At 43.5% G+C, this 26,178-nt stretch overlaps 1 protein-coding gene across 1 annotated transcript in view; it reads right to left on the bottom strand.

Annotated features, from left to right (window-relative positions):
• Positions 1 to 1,156: 1,156 nt before the first annotated feature.
• LOC126298713 (probable ATP-dependent RNA helicase DDX31) overlaps positions 1,157 to 26,178 on the bottom strand; it is a 255,676-nt gene continuing 230,654 nt past the window's right edge. Inside the window, exon 12 of the mRNA XM_049990136.1 lies at positions 1,157 to 3,028. Coding sequence (XP_049846093.1) covers positions 2,944 to 3,028 — 85 coding nt within the window. The 3' untranslated portion in view covers positions 1,157 to 2,943. The remainder of the gene's footprint in view (positions 3,029 to 26,178) is intronic.

Genomic DNA, 26,178 nt, shown 5'->3' with positions numbered 1-26,178 from the left:
TGGACTTAAGACCAGAAAAAAAAACACATTGTTTCACTGCCAGGCTATGGAATTTTCTCATTGCCCTCGAATATTTTCTGCACCATTTGTGTCCTTTTTGAAGGAACCATTTCCGCATTCGACTGAAATGTTTTACGGAAGCCACTGAAAAAAGTGGAACAAGGATTTGATCGTTGCTCTTCATTGTCTTTTCCACTGTGCTACGGCATTAATGTTTCAATGATTTCGATTCACACCGGATGGCAATGTATTTGCCGCGAGTGAAGTACCTCGTCATTAGACGCCAACAGATAATATCCTTGCACGAAACACACTGGAGTACAGAGGTCATCGATGCTAGTACGATTTAGTCACTCTGCCAGCAGTTGCTACCATTGCGCGAGTATCAGTGCGTTTAAAATCGGTAATTCAACTTTTGGGTCAGAGCCATAGCTACATCGCATATGGCCTACACCAGTTCACACAATATTGTACTCCACATTGCTTGCTGCACAGCCCACATGTGAGGTCGTTACGCGAACTCACCAACCGACCTCTCGGGCTACTATTACTTTACGCTTAAATGCCTCCAAATATTGATGTGTTATCAATTTTCGACATACTGAGAAGTGAGATGGACACGGTAGACACTTGCAACTGCCCCTATACCAACTATTTACTTTCCTATACCAAGATTCTGAAACACATGATTCGGTGACAAATCAGGCAGATAATTGCTTGTGAAATACCTCAGTTATAACTTTAATAGTTCTCCAGTTTGAGCAATGTCTCCTGGGCGATCAGTTTCTCCCCTTTGAAGCAGTACATAACACTTCCAACAGTAGTGCTGAGAACCAAGCGAAAATCATCGATCGTTAAAGGTTGCAGTATTTGAAACTACTTTGCTAGAGGACATTTGTCTTTCTGGTTTCTAACGAACTTCCAAACACTACTACTTTTCCATTTTACTGTGCTTTTGTTTCTGCATGTTTTAGGCTTGTATAGTGACAACTGATGTATCCCCTATGCTATCATTTTATAATTTTTGTATATGTATCCTATTTACTAGTCGTCAAGTGGAAATTTGCTCTTCACTGAACTACATTTTAGCAGGAAGAACATTTTAGCAGGAAGAACATTTTAGCAGGAAGAACATTTTGGAGACTAGGTTAAGAAATCCTGTTTTATTTTCTTTATTACTGTGTTAAGATATGACTGTACAGCTTGATGAACTTTATAATCATTTATTGCTTCCGAGATCACACGATTACTGAAATTAGTTTAAAAAATTGCTCATCTATATGGATATGTGTATCTTCGAAAAATAAAACTGTTGTCTCCGACGGCACTACCCCTTCCAGGTAGAGCATCCTACCATCACGGTGGGACGTAAGCGTAGCCTACGTCTTTTTTACATTAGCACGACATCCACATATTTAACTATGATTTTGTTTAGGAGGAGAACCTTACCCGCCTACCGAATGCTGTGCCGAGGGGCTCTTAAAGGAGTATCTACAAATAGTCTTTATTCTGGTGAGTAGGATCCTGCAGAAAACAACTGTACATTAAAATAAATAATTTTTCTCTTGAAGTTTAGAAGCAACGGCTTTTTGCAATACGGATGAGACGGTGTACACTATTGTCTGACCACACAGTGCCACGATAAAGGATAGAGCGTGAAGGGACGGAGGTTGTCGATTACTACCGTAGTTAATACGAACGCACACGAGAATGTTTCCCACAGCATAATACTGCTCCCACCAGCCTGCGCCCGTGACGCACTGCACGTTTAGAGCCGCCGTTCACCTCGATGAGGGCGTTTGTGGAGACAACCATCGAGCTAGTGTCGCAAAAATGTGATTCCCCCGAACAGCCGATACATTTGCATTTATCGAAGGTCGAATCCCGATGGACCCATGCTCAATGGAATCGTAATTGACGACGACGCTGAGTCAACGTGTCAACCCGTAGGGATGGTCTGCTACAGAGCTGCATGTTCAACAATTTACGATGAACGGTGTGCTCCGTAACACTTGTGCGTGCATCAGAGTGTGCTCTTTCTGCAGAGATGCCACAGATCGACATCTATCCTACTTTACAGAGCAGTCAAGCCTCCGAACCCCACTTTCTGTGAAGACATTAATAATAGTTGGACTAGTTTTTTAAAAAGAGTAATTATACCAACACGTTTATACTTACGAAATTTTTCTTTTTCTTGTCTTTCTCGGTCTTTGTCCCGCACCTAAACAGATTCTGAATGCTTACTATGGAATTGGTATGGTTAATTTACAGGGTGTCAAGGTACCGTTCCTGTCGACACCCTGTTATCCCTCAGAGGATGTATCGAGTCTGCGTGCAGCGTTATATATACGAAGGAATGCGAGTGTTTTTCTAAATGTTTGCTAATCATGTAACTGAGGCTGGGCCTGGGTACCTGCCCAATATTTACCTCGTGAGATGTGGGGAAACCGCCTAGAAACCACACCGATGTTCGTCGCCAATCCGCCGGGCAGATTAGATCCGGGGTCGGTGCACCTTCCCGTTCCGGAAGCGGCACTGCAAGACGCACGGCTATCCGGGAGGGTTGGTTTATGCTTATGCAATTATCACGGTAGCATTATTTTGGCCCCTCAGACACAACATACTCATGAAATAAGAAAACTCTGCGTGTACGTTTCCTTTTACATGAAAGGACCTCGTCTGACGTCATGGATTATGGGAAAGTGTTATAGAATGAATTATCTTTAAATTTTGTTCGCGACTATGAGTGTAACTACGGTAAATATATGCAGTGCACTACTGCATAGTGGTAGGAGAATAAGGTTTCATTACATCTGCCTCAAAGCAGATGAGCAATTTTTCTTTCTCAGTTATGTACCGAGATTTGCCGCACAGAGCAACTGCTCACGTGGTTCAGGAATGTTTCACACATTTTTTTTCTTTTCTTTTCTGTTCATCGATCATTTATTTTATTCCAGATTTACGTCGCTTTTTGATGGCTGGTAACCCACTGTCATACTCGGAAACTGTTGACTTCGGCTGCTGTGGCCTGAAACAGATAACAAATATGAAAACACTTTTTTCAATGAATAAACTTCATTACAAAGTTATTTACAGTTAAATATGTATTAGGACAAAATTCTTAAGGAGTGAAAAGCAGTAGACTTAAATGAAATATGCATAACGTATATTCAGCTTACATACATCCCAGAAACATGACTGTGCTGATTACATCATAATGGTCAATTCTGGCTGTCCTATTTTATGCAGTGAGCGACTTACGTTAAAAAGTTACTGCCATGATCATAAAAAACACAAGAATCTTTTCGTGTATTGAACAAAACCGTAGTCATTTCAGTTTGACCAATTGATGCTTTACATACAGGATGATCAGCCAATATACAGGGTGAAAAGTACTTAAACCAACAAACTCTGGGACGTTGTAGGGGACATCAAAACAAATATTTTTCCCTAATGTCATTTATTCGTATGAGGAGTAGTTAAACCGATAGAGGAAGACTTCTCTGGCGACAAATTAATTAAACCAACAAACACTTTTCCAGTTTTTTATGACCAAGAGACAACACATTAACACAATCCAATTTCAATTACCGTAGATTTTCAAATATGCCTCCATTGACGCGTAAACAAAGGTTACACCGTAGGATCATGTTCTGACACGGGCAAAAACCCAAGGAGTATCCTGAATTGCTCCTGCTACTATCCGGGCAACCAGATCCTCTTCCGATGCAACAGGAATTGCGTAAACAAGATTGCGCATCTCTCCCCACACAAAAAGTCCATAGGCGGCATATCTGGGGATCTAGCAGGCCATGGTACAGGACCACCTCTGCCAATCCACGTTTCTGGCAACCGTCGGCCCAGGAATCGGGGCACACGACAACTGAAAAGTGCCGGCGCCCCGCCATGTTGGAATCACATGCGTTGTCTTGTAGGGAGCGGGGAGCTGATAAAAACGCTGTGCAGCTCGTCCGTTGTGGTGCGCTACGTAGTACGCACCAACCATATCAATGTACTCACTCCAGGTGTATCGCTCCATTAGTAAAGAGACAATGCACTACTACACTGGTGGACAGCAGCTGCGTACAACTGAAGATCGTAATACGGCCTCCACCGGTTTAAATAATCCTCATAGAAAAAAATGACATTAGGAAAAAATATTTGTTTAGATGTCCCCTACAACCTCCCAGACTTTGTCGGTTTAAATACTTTTCACATTGTATGATTTATGGTATGCTATTTCCAAGTGCCTGCAATCGTAAAGTTAAGATATTCCGTAAAGTAGGAACTGTACTTCGTCCATAAAAAGGTCTTGAGTGGTATGAAAATGCACCCACCCCGCCATGTATTTACTTTTTAGTAACTTGCAAGCTAGATGCAAAGGCAAGGTATATTTCACAATGAAATTTTGTGAAGAGACTCCGAGCATATTATTCTCATTAGATTTTTAATTTCCTCTCTCTCTCTCTCTCTCTCTCTCTCTCTCTCTCTCTCTCTCTGTCTGTCGGTCTGTCTGTCTGTCTCTAAACTAACGAACAACTCAAGTGTCGGTCGGACGACAGCAGGCTGGTAACACGGGCTCCCAGTGTATTAATTCGTCCCGCTCCAATTGACACAAGCCACGGCCAACCCTACAAATCGGCAACTCATACAGCAAACACATAAAGCACTACGTTCTTCGTCGACTCAGTGCGTTAATTACTTCTGTGAGAGAGGGCGGATGTTACATTTTCACGAGTAGAATGGCGTTCCTAATTCACACATCCTCCAATTTACGAGAATACGCTGAGGCATCCAAAGTCAGGCGACGCCCACGTATACAAACTAGCGCTAGTCTCTTTCAGGTGGCATGGGAAACGACAAACGGTGCGTGTAAAATAGGATTAAAGCATTTAAATGAGACTGCAAAACAAGGCCGGTCACACGCACCGCGCCCGCGCTCCGGCTTGGGAAAAGGGTGTGCCATGGCGTTCTCTCGTCACAGCACAATGGCGACAGGGGCGTGCGCGCAGGCGCACCACGGCCCACCGACGCCGCGCCGCTCCGCGCCGACTCCCTGCTCGCGAGCTCCCGCTCCCCCTTGCGTTGTCCCCGCCGTGATTCGGAATTTACCACTTACGTCACTTCATATTTCATTATGTCCAATTACTAATGGATGTCATTCTAATTATTTCTTCGCACGTGGCTGCAATAACATTAGAATAATAAAACAAAACATCTACGTCTACATCTACATTTATACTCCGCAAGCCACCCAACGGTGTGTGGCAGAGGGCACTTTACGTGCCACTCTCATTACCTTCCTTTTCTGTTCCAGTCGCGTATGGTTCGCGGGAAGAACGACTGTCTGAAAGCCTCCGTGCGTGCTCGAATCTCTCTAATTTTACCCGCCTTACCAACAATTTTATGTGATCATTCCACTTCAAATCGTTCCGCACGCATACTCCCAGATATTTTACAGAAGTAACTGCTACCAGTGGTATACCTCAAGAAGATGGCTCATACGAGCTACAAGAGTTGGACAAAATAATACGGGTACTCACAGAATATGGTATCTACAGTCTGTTCGTCGATTTCCAAATTGGTATGATAGCATCCACAGGAATAGCCCATACAATGCTCTGTCTGACTTTAGAATCCCTAAGAATCGCCGGCCGCTGTGGCCGAGCGGTTCTAGGAGCTTCAGTCCGGAACCGCGCAGCTGCTACAGTCTCAGGTTCGAATCTTGCCTCGGGCATGGATGTGTGTGATGTCCTTTGGTTGGATAGGTTTACGTAGTTCTAAGTCTGATGACCTCAGATGTCAGAAGTCCCATAGTGCTTAGAACCATTTGAACCATTTTTTATCCTGAGAAGCTAGTGAGCTGTGTTCATCGGAGGTGAGGGTATCATCTGGAGTGTCCCAGGGAAGTGTGGTAAGTCCACTGTTGTTTTCTATCTACATAAATGATCTTTTGGATAGGGTGGATAGCAATGTGCGGCTGTTTGCTGATGATGCTGTGGTGTACGGGAAGGTTCAGAATGGTTCAAATGGCTCTGAGCACTATGGGACTTAACTTCTGAAGTCATCAGTCCCCTAGAACTTAGGACTACTTAAACCTAACTAACCTAAGGACATCACACAACACCCAGTCATCACGAGGCAGAGAAAATCCCTGACCCCACCGGGAATCGAACCCGAGCGCGGGAAGCGAGTACGCTACCGAACGACCACGAGCTGCGGACTACGGGAAGGTGTCGTCGTTGAGTGACTGTAGAAGGATACAAGATGACTTGGACAGGACTTGTGATTGGTGTAAAGAATGGCAGCTATCTCTAAATATAGATAAATGTAAATTAATGCAGATGAATAGGAAAAAGAATCCAGCAATGTTTGAATACTCCATTAGTAGTGTAGCGCTTGACACTGTCATGTTGATTACATATTTGGGCGTAACATTGCAGAGCGATATGAAGTGGGACAAGCATGTAATGGCAGTTGTGGGGAAGGCGGAAAGTCGTCTTCGGTTTATTGGTAGAATTTTCCGAAGATGTGGTTCATCTATAAGGGAGATCGCTTATAAAACACTAATACGACCTATTCTTGAATATTGCTCGAGCGTTTGGTATCCCTATCAGGTCGGATTGAGGGAGGCCATAGAAGCAATTCAGAGGCGGGCTGCTAGATTTGTTACTGGTAGGTTTTATCATTACGCGAGTGTTACGGTAATGCTTCAGGAACTCGGGTGGGAGTCTCTAGAGGAAAGGAGGCGTTCTTTTCGTGAATCGCTACTGAGGAAATTTAGAGAACCAGCATTTGAGACTGACTGCAGTACAATTTCACTGCCGCCAACTGTTATTTCGCGGAAAGACCACAAAGATAAGATGAGAGAGATTAGGGCTCGTACAGAGGCATATGGGCAGTCATTTTTTCCTCGTTCTGTTTGGGAGTGGAACAGGGAGAGATGATGGCTAGTTGTGGTACGACGTACCCTCCGTCACGCACCGTATGGTGGATTGCGTAGTACGTATGTAGATGTATATGTAGATGTAGAGAATGGTGTAGACGTGTACAGATGGGTCAAGGACAGCAGTGCGTTTTCGAGGAGTCACGTCAGAAACGTTCCAGTTCGAGACTGGTCTCAAGCAAAGGGATGCTCTCCTCTGTTTTATTCAATGTATTCTTAGGGAAAGGAATAAGGGAAAGTAGACGACAGGAGTGGAGTGGAGTAGAGATGAATGGTAATTTCAGGTGTCTCGAATATGAAGATAATACAGTACTACTAAGTGAACCATGAATTGAAAGAAATGTAAATGGACAACTACGCACAGGACGTTGGGCCCAAAGTTAATATACACAAAACGGAGTCCATGGAATTAGGAAGACGATAAGAGCACCAAGAATTTCTTAAGATAGATGGTATAAGCTCCAAGAAAGTTCATCAGTTTAAATACTGGGGATATTATTTTACCAGTGACAACAGCATAGTAATGGACATCAGGGGAAGAACTGCAGTGAAAATGAAATGCATGTATTCCCTAAGGGAGACGTTCAACTCATAATCAATAACAGCGAATACTAAGATGAGAATATACAACGTCCAGCAAGCACGTACGGCGCAGGTATCTGGATCGTGACTGACTGAGAAAAGGAAAAACTATTAACATCTGCAAGAAGAATAATAGGAAGATATGTCACCCATATTAGATAAAGTACAATGGAGGAGGCGGAAGAATGAAGGAATCTACCTCTTTATGCAACAACCAACGATCCTATAGGAGCTGAAGAGCAAAAGAATACAGTGACCGGTCCAAATAGCTCGAATTGTTCAAATGCCTTATGGGACTCAACATCTGCGGTCATCAGTCCCCTAGACTTAGAACTACTTAAACCTAACTAACCTAAGGACATCATACACATCCATGCTCGAGGCAGGATTCGATCTTGCAACCGTAGCAGCAGCGCGGTTCCGGACAGAAGCGCCTAGCACCGCTCGGCCACAGCAGCCGACTGGCTAAGTAGCCCACACGCCAGAAGAAAGACAGGTGAACAAAGTATTTCAGAGGAAACCAAGCTCCGGAGGCCCAAAGGACGACCAAGGCAGCGTTCGATGGACGACCTGGCGAAGGACCTGGCAACCCTGTGGATGAATACACCTGGAGGAACCGTGCCCAAAAACAGTAAGGATTGGAGGCAGTTCGTCAAAGCAGCGCGAGGTCGCCATGCCTGTCATCGCTGGAGATGTATGTGTATGAACGTACTCCCAGAATCTACTGCGCTGTCATTTTTGGCATCCAAAACAACCGGAATCCTCCTGGACGAGATGCATATTAATCCTAAATGGTGGTCAATGAGATTTTATAAGAAAACCAGTCAAACATTTAGTCACTCCAAGGAGACATCACGTTAATACCGTATAACATCGCTTCTACATGTGCATCTGCTACATATACAGGGTTAGTCACCTAACATTACCGCTGGATATATTTCGTAAACCACATCAAATACTGACTAATCGATTCCACAGACCGAACGTGAGGAGAGGGGCTAGTGTAATTGGTTAATACAAACGATAAAAAATGCACGGAAGTATGTTTTTTAACACAAACCTACGTTTTTTAAATGGAACCCCGTTAGTTTTGTTAGCACATCTGAACATGTAAACAAATACGTAATCAGTGCCGTTTGTTGCATTGTAAAATGTTAATTACATCCGGAGATATTGTAACCTAAAGTTGACGCTTGAATACCACTCCTCCGCTGTTCGATCGTGTGTATCGGAGAGCACCGAATTACGTACGGATCCAAAGGGAATGGTGATGGACCTTAGGTACAGAAGAGACTGGAACACCACATTACGTCCACATGCTAACACCTTTTTATTGGTATTTTTCACTGCCGCACATGTACATTACCACGAGGGGTGAGGTACACGCGTGGTTTCCGTTTTCATTTACGGAGTGGAGTAGATTGTGTCCCGACATGTCAGGCCAATAGATGTTCAATGTGGTGGCCATCATTTGCTGCACACAATTGCAATCTCTGGCGTAATGAATGTCGTACACGCCGCAGTACATCTGGTGTAATGTCGCCGCAGGCTGCCACAATACGTTGTTTCATATCCTCTGGGGTTGTAGGCACATCACGGTACACATACTCCTTTAACGTACCACACAGAAAGAAGTCCAGAGATGTAAGATCAGGAGAACGGGCTGGCCAATTAATGCGTCCTCCACGTCCTATGAAACGCCCGTCGAACATCCTGTCAAGGGTCAGCCTAGTGTTAATTGCGGAATGTGCAGGTGCACCATCATACTGATACCAGATACGTCGACGCGTTTCCAGTGGGACATTTTTGAGCAGATCATTCTGTAGAAACGCGATGTATGTTGCAGCTGTTTGGGCCCCTGCAATGAAGTGAGGACCAATGAGGTGGTCGCCAATGATTCCGCACCATATATTTACAGTCCACGGTCGCTGTCGCTCAACCTGTCTGAGCCAGCGAGGATTGTCCACGGACCAGTAATGCATGTTCCGTAGATTCACTGCCCCGTGGTTTGTGAAATCCACTTCATCGGTAAACAGGTAGAACTGCAACGCATTCTCTGTTAATGCCCATTGACAGAATTGCACTCGATGATTAAAGTCATCACCATGTAATTGCTGATGTAGCGACACATGAAACGGGTGAAAGCGGTGACGATGCAGTATGCGCATGACAGTACTTTGACTCAGTATACGGGCTCTCGCAATGTCCCGTGTACTCATGTGTGGGTTCATGGCAACAGCAGCCAACACACTAACTGCACCCGCTTCTCCTGTGACGGGCCTGTTACGGACCCGTTTGCGTGCTACGACCATACTTGTTGCATACAGGGGCGGTAGATGTTTTGCAATGTGCGGTACGTTGGATGCTCTCTGTCCGGGTACCGTTCTGCATACACCCTGCAGGCTTCAGCTGCATTTCGTCGACACTCGCCATAGATGAGTATCATCTCCGCCTTTTCAGAGTTCGAAAACACCATGGTCACAGTTCCTACAACACTACACTATCACAGACGTCTGGTAACACGGTGTACTACAGTTGGTCTGCGTGCAGAGACGAATGCAGAATAACAATGGCAGCAAGCGCTACATGCGGACACTGCGACAGCTAGGCCAAACCACAACAGTGCACTACAGCCACACTCAAACACGGTCGTCATCGTAAACATGTCCCTACAGATGCTGCTCGCCGACCGTGGCCCGCGTTTGTAACAACACGCAACTAAACGTCGGAAGTTTCAAGCGTCAAATTTAGGTTACAATATCTCCGGATGTAATTAACATTTTACAATGCAACAAACGGCACTGATTACGTATTTGTTTATATGTCCAGATGTGTTAACAAAACTAACGTGGTTCAATTAAAAAAAAACGTAGGTTTGTGTTAAAAAACATACTTCCGTGCATTTTTGTATGGTTTGTATTAAACAGTTACACTAGCCCCTATCCTCACGTTCGGTCTGTGGAATCGGTTCGTCAGTATTTGATGTGGTTTACGAAGTATATCCAGCGGTAACGTTAGGTGACTCACCCTGTATATTCCGCAAGCCACTGTGCAGGACATGTGTTTGCGGTCCTGAAAAGAGATTTACGTTAGTGGCAGTAGAATAGCTCTGCAGTCTGTCGGAAACGACAGTTCTCTAAACTTTCACGATAGTTTTTCGCGAAATGATCGTTTTCTTTTCTTCAGGGATACCTCTTTGAGTTCAAGACACAATTCTGTAATCGTCGCCTGTTGACTGAACGTACCTTTAACAAATCTAGCAGGACGCCTCTGAAATGCTTCGATTTCTTCCATTAATCCGACCTGTTTGGAACACCAAAAACTCGATCAGTACTAAAGATTGGGTCGCAGAAATGTTTTGTACGCGATCTCCTTCACAGATGAACAACATTTTCCTTGAATTCTCCCGATAAACCGAACACCATCAACCGCCTTCCTTACAACCAACCTTACGCGCTCGTTCCATTGCAGGTTCCTTTGAAACGTAGCAACTACATATTTAGTGAACGTGATTATGTGAAGCAGCACTCCATTAATACCGTATTTAAACATCATAGGACTGCTTTATTCATCTGCAATAACTTACATTTTCCACTTTCAGAGCAACTACTGCAGTTCATCGTACCATACATAAATTCTGACGAAGTAGTCAGGTATCCTCCTACAGTCACTGAACGACAACACTTATCCAGTCTCAGACTGCTGCTCGCCCTACCCGCATATAGTTAGCGTATATAGAGAAAAAAGTGGCCCTATCACACTTCCGGGGGGGGGGGGGGGGTACATGTTACAATATCCTTAACTCTCATGAATGCACGGGGCTTTGTTTAGGTAGCCGTAGAGCCACTCACATATTTGAGAACCTCTTCTGTATGCTCGGAGCTTCGTTAACAGTCTGCATTCAGTTACTGTGTCAAACTATTTCCGGAAATCTAGGTATATGCAGTCTACCTGTTGCCTTTCATCCATGGTTCGTGCGAAACAATTGCAAGCTGAGTTTCGCACAAGGGATGCGTTGTAAATCTGTGCTGACTTGTGAACAGAATTTTTTCTGTCTCAATGAAATTTATTTTATTTGAGCTTCCGATATACTCTGGAATTCTGCAGCAAACCGACGTTAAAGATATTTGTTTGTTAATTTACCGATCTATTGTTTTACCCTTCTTAAATACGAAAGTTACCTGCGATTTCTTCCAGTCGCTTGGACGTTTCGCTGGGCGAGAGATTCACCATAAATGCAGGCTAAGTAAGGGGACAATGACGAAGAGTACTGTACTACCATTCTATCCAGACTTCTCAGCGCCAGACGTGCCTATTTCTGCGTTCTTCATACGATAGTTTGTGCGCCGACTAAAAGATGGTATGTCTGCACGATCCTTCTTAGTGAATGAATTATTAAACGTGAAATTTAAATAATGGCGAGGGTATATCATATCCAGCTGAAGCCACTCATTAATTTTAAAATCCAGTAGAGATACCAATTTATGAGGCACGCTGATTGCTTACGTTTCATTACGTTTCACCCGAGGTTCAAAATAGTATCAGATATTTTCTGTCGGTATGGGTACCTAATATGTTCCAAAGCGCCGCGCATGAAAACGGGATTTTCCGGTGCTCATACTTAGTACTATTGCTGGTAAAAGGTACGGCAGGTGTTTTGGGTAGGCTTTGGGCTAGGTACCATTTGTATACTCAACAGACGATCGTCTGAGTGCCACTATTCTACAATATAGGGTGTAATTACGCACTTCCTCCTGGTTAGGTAAATCGGTTGGTTCTTTTTTGCATTTTGTGTGGTCTACGCAGGGCTTGAAAGGTGTTTTGGAGACACCATTAGCTCATGGACGGTTCCTCGGAAAACCGCAAGAAAAGGATTTTCGCCGTCACCAGCGGACCAAAACCCATTCAAGGATTCCAAGATAGCTATGCACAGCAAACTTCTGACATTTTTACGATGTGTTCTTAAGGTCCCGATTCCTAACAAACTTGAAAATTTTCTTGGATACCTTTATCTGTTTCCAAAATACGGAAGTTCAATGTTACTACCCTACACCTACAAGTAAAATCCGGCGAGAGGCGAAACCTAAATAATAAATAACTGCAGCAAATTGCTCAAATTTTAACGGTATATTCTCTAGGTATTATCTAGAAAAGACGTCTCCCCGTTTCCTAAGATCTTTATACGCTAACGATAAACACACAAAAAATTTGTTTTTTGGGTAGTAAAATCCAGCCGAGAATGCAGAGACAGGATAAGTAGTTACATTTTTTACGAAGTATTCCTAAGATCCTAATCTCGAACAACCTTGAAAATTTTCTTCATGTCCTTATCTGATTCTGGGATAAAGACGTTCAAAGTTAAAATCCGAACGTAAAATCCGTTGTGAGGCAAAAACTTAGTTTATCAAGTGACGTAGTATGGAGAAATACGCTGTGCAGTGTCTCCGTTGTGATTTGGGAACCCCATATTGTACTGAAGCACACGTAAAATTTTTTTGCACGTAAAATCCGGTCTGAGATGTAACATTAGTTTTGTATTATTTCAATTTCACATAAGTAAACTAGCTAAATTTTACCGTCCAATACATTTCTTTCCATACGAGTTATAGGTCCTGCTGCACCAGGGAAACGAACGGAACCAGCGGGCTTCTTTCGGAGCACATATAATTCGGGTATGTTTCTTTATTTAAAGAGCATTGACTGAGAAGTGGGGTACAAGCTATATCATTCTATCTTTCTCACCACCTTTAAAAAATTTTCCAAAAATTTTGGCATGAGAACATATTCGTGCTTTTTTATGCTGAGAGAGGAGAAGACAGTGGCTGTGGCAAAGAAACGAAAAAGTAATAAATACTGGAAGATAATGGACAGTGGTCGTGTTACAGAAAAAGCGAATAAGGCAATGGCAGTGTGTGTGTGTGTGTGTGTGTGTGTGAGAGAGAGAGAGAGGATGGACAGTGGCTGTGGAACATAGTCGATAGTGATATAACAGTGCTTGGAGAAGAGTGAAAGAGACGGTGTCAGTGACAGAGGAATGAAGGGAAGGAGAAAGAGGAAATGGGTGAGAGCGAATGATAATGAAAGACAGGATCCATGACACTGAAAAAGAGAGAGATAGTAACAGTGAGAAGAGACAGTAGCAGCAGTAAGGAAGCAATGAGATAGTGGCAGTAAGAGAGAACAACAGGGAAACAGTGACAGGAGACTGTAGTCGTAGGACAGAATGGAGGGCACTGCGGCTGTGGGAGAAAGGCAACACTTCGTCACTGAGGATATCGAAACAAACATCGTCCTCCACTTCCACTCTAAAGTCTTGATATAAAAGACACCCCCGAAACATCACAGAACCAAATCGGGCCTGAACTTAACCCACCACACGGTTCCCGTTAAAATACTCACTGGTTTCACTACTTGAAAGAGAAAAAACAGAAAAAAACTGAGAAAGAAAAAGAGAAAAAGAAGGTAAAATCGTGAGCCGTCTGACCATACTTCACGCCTCCAGTAAGACACTGCCGATTGTGTCTGATATTTGGCCTACTGTTGACGAATGTGCAACTATTCCTCTACCCAGGTACGCAACTGCCAATGTCCACTGCATGCAGTTACCTTCGCAATGTTCGTTCAGAGATGGATCTTCGTTCACTGAAAGCAGCAAGTTCTGTCGAGTTTGAAACCGATTATCACTGGCAATAGGTGACACTCGTCTCCAGTCCCTGTCGCCTAGATGCTTTTGACAGACACTATTCTTACGCCATGTTACACGGCTGGAGGTGGTTCATTTCTAGCAGACACGTTGTAGATACGTCAACAAATCGGGCAGCTTCACTCACGATATCACTGGAACGTCCAAACACAATAGCCCATTTCTGCTCTTCCGTCACGTCTCCAAGTCAGTCCATCTTACTGTGCTGATTTCATAGAACTGACTGACACGTAGACACCATTTCACTGCAATGAATTAACGTCAGCAATGGAGTGTCGTGGGACCGCAGGGTATCAGTTCTACAGGGTTCAAAATCAACCAGTGTGTTACGGAGTCACAAAATTTTTGCCCGCTAGCTCAATTTTCTCTTAACACATCCTACTCAGTTGTCAAGATATGCGAGAGGTCGATTCTCCATTATTCTAATTCTCAGTCAAATACACTCCTGGAAATGGAAAAAAGAACACATTGACACCGGTGTGTCAGACCCACCATACTTGCTCCGGACACTGCGAGAGGGCTGTACAAGCAATGATCACACGCACAGCACAGCGGACACGCCAGGAACCGCGGTGTTGGCCGTCGAATGGCGCTAGCTGCGCAGCATTTGTGCACCGCCGCCGTCAGTGTCAGCCAGTTTGCCGTGGCATACGGAGCTCCATCGCAGTCTTTAACACTGGTAGCATGCCGCGACAGCGTGGACGTGAACCGTATGTGCACTTGACGGACTTTGAGCGAGGGCGTATAGTGGGCATGTGGGAGGCCGGGTGGACGTACCGCCGAATTGCTCAACACGTGGGGCGTGAGGTCTCCACAGTACATCGATGTTGTCGCCAGTGGTCGGCGGAAGGTGCACGTGCCCGTCGACCTGGGACCGGACCGCAGCGACGCACGGATGCACGCCAAGACCGTAGGATCCTAAACAGTGCCGTAGGGGACCGCACCGCCACTTCCCAGCAAATTAGGGACACTGTTGCTCCTGGGGTATCGGCGAGGACCATTCGCAACCGTCTCCATGAAGCTGGGCTACGGCCCCGCACACCGTTAGGCCGTCTTCCGCTCACGCCCCAACATCGTGCAGCCCGCCTCCAGTGGTGTCGCGACAGGCGTGAATGGAGGGACGAATGGAGACGTGTCGTCTTCAGCGATGAGAGTCGCTTCTGCCTTGGTGCCAATGATGGTCGTATGCGTGTTTGGCTCCATGCAGGTGAGCGCCACAATCAGGACTGCATACGACCCAGGCACACAGGGCCAACACCCGGCATCATGGTGTGGGGAGCGATCTCCTACACTGGCCGTACACCTCTGGTGATCGACGAGAGGACACTGAATAGTGCACGGTACATCCAAACCGTCATCGAACCCATAGTTCTACCATTCCTAGTCCGGCAAGGGAACTTGCTATTCCAACAGGACAATGCACGTCCGCATGTACCCCGTGCCACCCAACGTGCTCTAGAACGTGTAAGTCAACTACCCTGGCCAGCAAGATCTCCGGATCTGTCCCCCATTGGGCATGTTTGGGACTGGATGAAGCGTCGTCTCACGCGGTCTGCACTTCCAGCACGAACGCTGGTCCAACTGAGGCGCCAGGTGGAAATGGCATGGCAAGGCGTTCCACAGGACTACATCCAGCATCTCTACGATCGTCTCCATGGGAGAATAGCAGGCTGCATTGCTGCGAAAGGTGGATATACACTGTACTAGTGCCGACATTGTGCATGCTCTGTTGCCTGTGTCTATGTGCCTGTGGTTCTGTCAGTGTGATCATGTGATGTATCTGACCCCAGGAATGTGTCAATAAAGTTTCCCCTTCCTGGGACAATGAATTCACGGTGTTTTTATTTCAATTTCCAGGAGTGTAATTGAGAGGCAGATCAATAATTATATCAATTAAAATTAAGGTAAACTGTTAGAAAATTACCTCTCTTGTTTATTATCTGATCAAAATCTAAATAAAAATACTGAACTAAAACACAAGGACAAGTCACGTTAATGTCACCACTGCCCCTGTTCGACGTTAAACAATCGATTCATTCGGCTCTTGAAAAACAATGAACTCATTCGATTGTAGCTTTACGTAACGGGTGAATTACTGATTCATTCTTTTGAGTGAAACTAGTCCATGGGAGCAACCGAAAGAAGACAATAGTTTAGTTGGTCAGAATACTCATTCATTCTTTTGAATGAAACACCATTGTAGCTTTTCATATTGACTTAAAGCTAACTGAGCTATCCACTCATTCTTCTGAGTGAAACCAGTCTGCAATACTTTTAATTAGTTGAACTAAAACAGTGCTACATTATACCAACAGAGGGTAGTCCAACTCCCTGTGGTAAGTGAAGACGTATGTCAGGGGCATGCCATAGTTAAAATAAGCAGTGTTGTTGTTGTTGTTGTTGTTGTTGTCGTCGTCTTCAGTCCAGAGACTGGTTTGATGCAGCTCTCCATGCTATTCTATCCTGTGCAAGCTTCACCTCCCAGGACCTACTGCAACATACATCCTTCTGAATCTGTTTAGTGTATTCATCTCTTGTTCTTCTTCTACGGTTTTTACCTTCCACGCTGCCCTCCAATACAAAATTGGTGATCCCTTGATGCCTCAGAATATGTCCTACCAAACGATCCCTTCTTCTTGTCAAGTTGTGGCACAAATTTCTCTTCTCCCCCATTCTATTCAGTACCTCCTCATTAGTTACGTGATCTATCCATCTAATCTTCAGCATTCTTCTGTAGCACCACATTTCTAAAGCTTCTATTCTCCTTTTGTCTGAACTATTTATCGTCCATGTTTCACTTCCATACATGGCGACACTCCATACAAATAAATACTTCCAGAAAAGACTGCCTGGCACTTAAACCTATGCACGATGTTAACAAATTTCTCTTCTTCAGAAACGCTTTCCTTGCCATTGCTAGTCTACATTTTGTATCCTCTGTACTTCGAACATCATCAGTTATCTTGCTCCACAAATAGCAAAACTCATCTACTACTATAAGCGTCTCATTTCCTAATCTAGTTCCCTCAGCATCACCCAATTTCATTCGACTACATTGCGTTATCCTCGTTTTGCTTTTGTTGATGTTCATCTTATATCTTCCTTTCAAGCCACTGTCCATTCCGTTCAACTGCTCTTCCAGGTCCTTTGCTGTCTCTGACAGAATTACAATGTCATCGGAAAACCTCAAAGTTTTATCTCTTCTCCCTGGATTTTAATTCCTACTCCAAATTTTTCTTTTATTTCCTTTACTGCTTGTTCAATATACAGATTGAGTAACATCGGCAATAGGCTACAACCCTGTCTCACTCCCCAACTACTGCTTCCCTTTCATGCCCCTCGACTCTTATAATGTAAATAGCCTTTCGCTTCCTGTATTTGACCCCTGTCACCTTCGGAATTTGTAAGAGTATTCCAGTTAACATTGTCAAATGCTTTCTCTAAGTCTAAAAATGCTAGAAACGTACGTTTGCCTGTCCTTCATCTATCTTCTACGATACGTCGTAGGGTCAATATTGCCTCGGGTGTTCCAACATTTCTACAGAATCCAAACTGATCTTCCCCGAGGTCGGCTTCTACCAGTTTTTCCATTCGTCTGTAAAGAATTCGTGTTAGTATTTTCCACCTGTGACTTATTAAACTGATAGTTCTTTCTTTGGGATTGTAATTATTATATTCTTCTTGAAAAATAAGCAGTATACGTGTTCATTTAGTTGTGAACTGAAAGGAATAATTTTTCATCATTTAAACTGATACTTATATTGTTGTGGATTATACTGCTTCAAGAGCCGCTAACGAGTAACTAAGCTGAGTATCGCTGGAGTAGGCCTGTCATCACTTAAATTGTCGACCCCAGAAAAAAAGTTCGAAAACTCCGGACATGTGAGTTAAACCGGATTATTTTCCACGACACCAACAGTCTGTAGGCGATAAGTTGGACGATGGCCACCATACTAAACGGAGAGCAGGGATATGAAAGGGGGAATGTTAACTCGCTTGCGTTTCAGTGCTGATAACGCCAGGAAGCGCACGCCTCCGTCCGACCAGGAGATATAAGTTACACCCAAGAGTAACAGTGATTTGTGAAAGCGCATTTTAGAGACGTTCGTGTTCACGCGTAGTACTAATTTCCAGTAAGGAGCATGGAAGGAAATGAAGTCAGTTTTACACAGGTCAATGAGTAGAAGGCAAATGACATTTAAGATACTGAGTTGTTTGGCGGGCAGGGTAGTACCGCGGTGCAGGCAATCGTCTGTTGTCGGCGGCTTCTCACTGTCTCGGTAATGAAGTATGGAAAATACATGGTGTTCCAAAATGATCTTTACAACTTTGATCACATATATTGCAGAAATTGGGATAGGTAGAATAGCGCGGTTTGTAGCATAATGTTCATACACTCCTATGTCTCTGGTAGCCGTTCAACGGAATTCAGTACGTTAAGATGACCGTATGTTCGAGACTCTAATTTGGGACACCTTAAAAATTTTTGATATTGCAAAAAAGTCTTACGCCAATGTAATAAATGCAAATTATCACTTTGTTACAAAAGTACATTAATTTGTATTTTATTAGTACCTTCTAAGATGAAGGAGACCGAGCACACATTCAGTATTTATCAGCGCTGTAAATTTTCTTCTGCATGGCTATATTCTCCAATAGCATATAAAAACATTCAACTCAAGTTTCATTATAATTCACTCTAGTCATTAACATTACTTCCGTAGTTTCTGCAACGAACTGTGTTTTGTCACTACTTCCTACATTACTCATATGAGAAAATACCGTTTCAGTAACAGCATACGGACACAGGTGAAATGAACATCTAATTTGAAATAAATCGTTTCACAATCGTTAAATCCAAGGCAAATAAGTGTTCCAAATTACTTATGAAAAAATTCGTGACACAGCTAGAAAAATAGTGACAGTCACAAAAATGGGGGGACGGATGGTCACCTTAAATGAGTGCGCCATCTGCAACACTCACGATACCCAAGTGGTATTCCAGTTCCATGTCCGGCTTAACACGTCCGCGTTAACGAATGCTCTTGCTGCTCTGATGCGAGCTCACAGTTCGTGCAAGTCCCGCCCAACGAAAAAGAAATGCAATGAGCTTCCACAGGACCTGTCTGGTCTGTACCAACCATTCCATACACTGTGGCGGGGAAGCGGGGTTCTGAGTCAATAACTGACATAGGAAAATAAGAACAAAAACCAGCTTTGTGTGCGTGTCAACATTATACTGCAAATCGTACCTTTCTACCTATTCCCACTTCTGAAATATACGCGATGAAAGTTGTAATGATCATTTTGGAAAATATTGTATGTGTATAGCAGACATATTGTATGTCTATACCAGAGAGTCTAAGCGTGCTTAACGCTGTGTTTTTAATAGTCTAAAACTTAGAAATTATCTACGGTTCGATCGTTATTTAATGAATTTTTAACTAAGATTTACTACAGTACATTTGTTTCCAATCAATTTTCCCAGACACGACATCAGATCCAGGTTTACCCCGGACGGTTGTATAAAAATCCCTCCAGTACGCCTCTTGCCGCCCCTAAAACTAGGACCAATCCGGGAAATGCGGAAGTACTGTAGCCCTAGTTGGGGGTGCAAAGATGAGCGTAATGATTACCTCCAACAGATTTGCAGAAGAAAGGGACGTTGACTCGTTTTACCGACAGTTTGCATTCCGTTTTATACGCAATGTGTGATGTCCTAAAATGGAAAATCATTTGAATATTCAGCCATTTATTTGAATGGAAGGTAAATATTTTGTACAGAAAATTACATCACCGACTACATATGTATGCCCCACGTTCTCAGAATTGCACACAGCGTCATCGCTATTCAATATTCACAAGCACAAATTTTCAGTATCATCTGTATGGCGTTAGGAATCTGTATGTAGCTACCAGAGATATTTAACATTTATTAGTCCGTTTTAGAACCGTGTTACATTAAAAAGTTGTTCTATTTAAATAGTTATTCTTTGCTTTTTAGTCGCGCGCGCGCGTGTGTGTGTGTGTGTGTGTGTGTGTGTGTGTGTGTGTGTGTGTGTGTGTGTGTACGTGCGAAATTTTTCAATTGGTTTCAAACACTTTGATGAGATTACAACAGAGACATGTGGTAGACTTCAGGTTTACTTCAGTTTCTCTTCAAATGAGTCAACCAATATCCTGAGCATATCTACCGAATGTAAAAATTAGACACACTCGAGCTCACGGGGAAGTTCTTAACTACGAACAGTACGCGACTAGAACAACAAAAGGAGGAAATAATTGTGTAGTACTCACTCTCCGTCACACACCAAAAAACAAAACGAGTTAACACTGCACTGTCACCCAGTTCTGAGCTAAGTTGAAAGTTTCGACTCTTAAGCTTCTCAGGAAGTTAGTTTCAAATCATTGAAAAATTTATAACCAACAGACAGACAGACAGACCGAAAAATAAAGTGCCCTCCACCACACACCAGACTTGAAAGCGAGTTAATATTGCAATGTCATCCAGTTCTGAGCTGTGTTGAAAGTGTCAAGTCTCTAGCTTATCGGAAAGCTAATTTAAAATCAATTGCAAAATTTGTACCGAAAAAACAGACAAGAAACCGATCTAATAAAATCGTGTTAAAAATGACTGTTCATTCATATATACAAAAATTTACAGTGTAGCACCAGATATCAAACTTTTAAAATCAACCAAAAATTGAGAAAGAAAATTCGTATCTCAGTAAGTAAAAATGGTTCAAATGGCTCTGAGCACTATGGGACTTAACTTCTGAGGTCATCAGTCCCCTAGAACTTAGAAGTACTTAAACCTAACTAACCTAAGGACATCACACACATTCATGCAGGAGGCAGGATTCAAACCTGCGACCGTAGTGGTCACGTGGTTCCAGACTGAAGTGCCTAGAACTGCTCGGCCACACTGGCCGCCAGTAAGTAAATGCATATATTTTGAATGTAATTTATTTTTAGATATACCCTTTTTTTCTCATCTCCTTGAGATAAGATACTTTAGTTGTCTTTCAAAAATTTGTCAACCCTAGCCATCGTTCATGTATAACCGTAAAGGCTGAAGTAGTATGTAAATGAAATCACTTAAACCCGATGAGTGAGTGAAAACATTCATATTACGGCCGAAAGCGACGGAGACTTGCTCCTGTCGGTTGTCTCACGCTGAGTGAAACCACTCAAACACCGTAAGTGATGGAAATATTCATATAGCTGACATGATCGCAGAGACTAGTTTCATTCGGTTGTTTCATTCGAGTGAAAAAACCGACTCAATGAAAAATCAGTCGATTAACCAATCGATTGCTAGAAGCAGTCGATTGCCCCGTCGCTGCGGAAACGAGGGAGGGGGGGGGGGGGGCGGCGACGCGGACAACAGAGCAGTCTTTGTCGTAACGCGGAAACAGTGCGATATATCTACCGCTCAAAAGAGCATGATAGTAAGTTGCCCAAGGGTGGAAGCATTCCCGGAAAGGCTAAAGTATACCGCGAATTGCAAAATGGCGATATCCAAAACCGGTGCCGAGGCACCAGCGACGCATCATCAGTCATGGACGACAAAAGTCAACGACGGCGGAGATGTGTACAGGAGAACAGACGTTCGTAAGTTGAGCAACAGAGAGTCCAGGTGAAACAAGAGGCTACTAACACTGCTTAACGACCGTTTAACCAAGTTCAGCGAACATTTCTGCGTTTAAGCCTCAGGCACATGCATCCATGCTGACTACAGTTCATCGGTGACGAAGGCTGGAATTTGCGCGCTAATATGGCACCTGGACGTTCACTGAGTGGCGACAAGTAGCCTTTGCAGATGTATCACTTATACCTTATCGTAAATATGGCCGTTGGCGTCAACGGGGTGAAAGGTCTGACAGCAACCACACTGCAACAGTTATAGTCTAGGGTAGGGATTCCCAAAGTGGTCGATATCGACCCCTTGGGGTCGATATCGGTTTCCTAGGGGACGACATAAACAAAAACTGATTTTGGGGGTCGACGAGGTCTAAAAATCAACCCCTATTAAATTAACAAAAGTTCTTATTTAAAACTTAAAGCACTGCTAATTCTCACTCTGTCTTCTTCTATTGACCTAAGTCAGAATGAAGAATAACACTCTGTAGCAGCTGTTCTAAGTTAGCGGACCACTATGAATAAGGGTGTTGATCTTAAAAGTAGGTAATTTGGCCATGGGTGTCTGAGGTAACAGTTCAGTTTGGAGAAGGGGGTCACTTGTCCAAAGTAGTTTTGGGATCCCTGGTCTAGGGAATGTTTTCGGGGCTGTGGATGGTCTCGTCATTCTGTAAGACACAATGGATCAACACTAGTATGCATCTATCTTTGGGGACTATGATCACCCCAACGCGCAAATTGTTTTTCCTCGGCAAGATGGCAACTACCAGCATGTCAATGCAACGTGTCACTCAGCTCGCAGTTTACAGTCGTGGTTCGTAGAGGACCAGGATGGGTCTACCGTACTCCCCTGGACCGGCCGGAGTGGCCGAGCGGTTCTAGGCGCTACAGTCGGGAACCGCGCGACCGCTACGGGCATGGATGTGTGTGATGTCCTTAGGTTAGTTAGGTTTAAGTAGTTCTAAGTTCTAGGGGACTGATGACCTGAGAAGTTAAGTTCCATAGTGCTCAGATCCATTTGAATCGTACTCCCCTGGCCACCAAACTCCTCGAATTAAAACCCAATCGAGAATCTTTGGGCCACTTCCATTGGACTGATCACGCCACGAATCCTCAACCGAGAAATCTAGCGCTGCTCATCACGGCACTGGAGTTGGCATGGCTCCACATCCCTGTCGGTACCTTCCAGAACCTCAATGCAAAATTTAGTTATTCAGACTTTCGACAGTTCGTCACATTAATTTCACTGGACAGTGTATTAAAAATTAGGCTATTGAAGATGCTGGTAACCGGGTGACTTTGAAAAAAATTCAGGTTTGAATGTTGGCTGGATTGCATGAAATAACTAGGATCATAATCAAAAAAATAAGTGAACATTTAGTTTCTGTTTTGTTATACATGCAGTCGTCTGTAATAATTTTTTTATTAACCATGTAATTAATTTCGGTCAGCTATGACCATCTTCAGACCTAAAAATAACAAACAAGGACAACTTGATGTACAATGTCTCCAAATTAAATAAAATACAGAATCAGAAATCTTTAATAGCAAACATGGCGACTTTTCCGTATCTGAGTGAAACCAGTACATTATATAATTCGTGTCATTGCGTATATAGGTGGTACATCTATGACTGGAGATTATATCTCTAACAAGAAAGAAAAGACTTTGGATCAGTGTCAAACCTTATTGTGATTAAGTCGCAAGCCGTGAAATTATTTTTTGGCTAAAATTATTAAATAAAACTATCAAGTGAAAAACATAATCGCGAAAGAATGGTGCTGCCCGATATTTACATATACCGATGGCGGTAGTATCGCGTACACAAGGTTTCGAAGGGCAATGCATTGGCGGAGCTTAGGTGATTGATGAGAAAAGGTTTCGCACGATTATGGTCGCACGACGGGTATAAACTGACTTTGAACGTGGAATGGTAGTTGGAGCTAGAAGCATGGGACATTCCGAAATGGAATAGTTAGGGGATTCAATATTTCGAGAGATACAGTGTCAAGAGTGTGTCCAGAATACCAGATTTCAAGCATTACCACTCACCACTGAGGACGCTGTGGCCGGTGGCCTACACTCGACCGAGGGTAGCGGCGTCGGCGTAGAGTTGTCAGTGCAAACAAAGAAGTAACACTGGGTGAAATAACAGCAAAAGTCAATGTCCGTTACGACAGTGCGGCGAAAATTGGTGTTGATGGGCTACGGCAGCAGACGACCGACGCGAGTGCCTTTGCTAACAGCACAATATCGCCTTCAGCGTCTTTCCTAATCTCGTGAACGTATCGGTGGACTTCTCAGGTAAGTCCCACTTTCAGTTGGTTAGAGTTGAAGGTAGGACTCGAGTAGGTTGTTAACAAGTCACTGTGAAAGCTGGTTGTGCTCCATGCTGGTTTTGGCTGTGTTTACATGGAATTGGCTGGGTCCTCTGGTCCAAATGAACGATGACTGACTGGCAGTGTTTATGTTCGGCTACTTGGAGATCATTTGCAGCCATTCATGGACTTCATGTTCCCAAACAACGATGAAACTGTCCCCGGGCCATAACTGTTCGCACCTGGTTTGAAGAACATTTATGGGACATGATCTAGATGTTAGTTCGTGCACAAATCCTGCACCGGCAACTCTATCACAATTATGAACGGCCATAGAGACAGCATGGCTTAATATTTCTGCAAGGGGCTTCCAACGACTTTTCGAGTCTACGCCACGTCGAGTTGCTGCACTACGCCGGGTGAAAGGAGGTCCGACGCGATATTAGGTGGTGTCCCGTGTCTTTTGTCACCTCACCTGTGTATATCTCAACACGTAAGAAGTATGTATGATAAGTAAAATAAAGGCTTCATAAAGCACACGCACACTCATACCAACAATCCACACAGAGGGAAGAGTAGAATCTTAAGGATGCTTCTATACATCAAACTCACGTGTATTGGACCAAAGAGTAAACAGTTTTATCGGTCAACCGCGTGAGCAGTAACTTATATAGAAATTCCCAACTCGAAAATACGCTTGATACAGGCACATCTGGAACAAAACTAATTTTTCACACGATATAGAAATCTGACTGAACAACTAATGTGAATACATCAATAACTATACGATTCAGCAATGAACAAAATGCGCGTGAAAACCACTGATCTCTTGACAAGTACTGCAAGAAAGAAACACATTTACCGAGAAGATCAGTTTAACATTCAGAGCAAGCAAGAAATGATTATACTGGTTTGAGAGCTCACCAGGTGTTGAGAACTCACCTGGTCGTCTAAGACAAGGAACACAATGGAATACACTGAACTCGTGAAAGATATTCATGTTAAATGAAGTCACATTCACACGGAAGATTATTACAAGGGCTATAGCAGAAGGGGGTGGGTTACCAGAGCTAAATGCTCGGTACAACACATGACAAACAAGTGAGTACGATCACGATTTCTCACACGCTCAGCAAACATGAAACTCTCGAAATGAAATGAAATTAAGCGACAGAAAATAGCTATAGCACGAACATCCAGTAAACCCACAACGCGTTTACACGTAGGAGACAAAGTAACTAAATTTAGACGCAGGTTGGCTAAAATAATGTGCCATCACTAAGTTCCTATAGGACAACGGACTAAAGAAACAGAATATAATAACCATGATACCTCACCCCAAACTGGAATGAATTATACGGTATGATTTGCAATGGTTTCACTTGAAAGAAACGCATTTTAGAACCTTAAATTAAACTAAATGGTACACATTTCACCTTTCTCGCTTACAACTGCAAGAGACGACCTGAAGGAACATCCTCATTTACCGAAGCCCCGGAGTGTAGCGAAAACCCGACACCACTGATCGGTGTCCACATGGTAGCACCGCAAACGGTGAGCACCAGCTACCTGTACCAACCTACATAATAGCTGTTGGCCAATGGCTGCTAATGTCCCTTTGGCCCAGTATAACTCTAATTAAACTCTACGCACTACTTTCATTGACAAAGAACTCGTGACGCATATTAAATATATACCACTTTTGACTTATTAGGGAAGACTTATTTTTTTTAATTGCATACTGTGTTATGTAAGTCTTCCAGTAATGCGCTTAACAGAAAAAGCTTTTTCTATAAGCTCTAGATACTCATATTACTACTATGAATGTTGTCGTGGATTCACCAAGAGTGCGAACATCGACAATTCGCCCTTAATGGAACTGCAAGGTTCGCCATAATAGGGGGTGGGGGTTAACTCCATAAAACTACAATTGAAAATATACAACGGCTCAGGACATCTTCAGAAATTTTACAGTACTCGCGGGACAT

Source organism: Schistocerca gregaria, chromosome X (assembly GCF_023897955.1).
Source record: "Schistocerca gregaria isolate iqSchGreg1 chromosome X, iqSchGreg1.2, whole genome shotgun sequence".
Taxonomy (NCBI): domain Eukaryota; kingdom Metazoa; phylum Arthropoda; class Insecta; order Orthoptera; family Acrididae; genus Schistocerca; species Schistocerca gregaria.
Note: the sequence above shows the minus strand (reverse complement) of the source record. Positions and strands in the feature narration are given on the sequence as shown.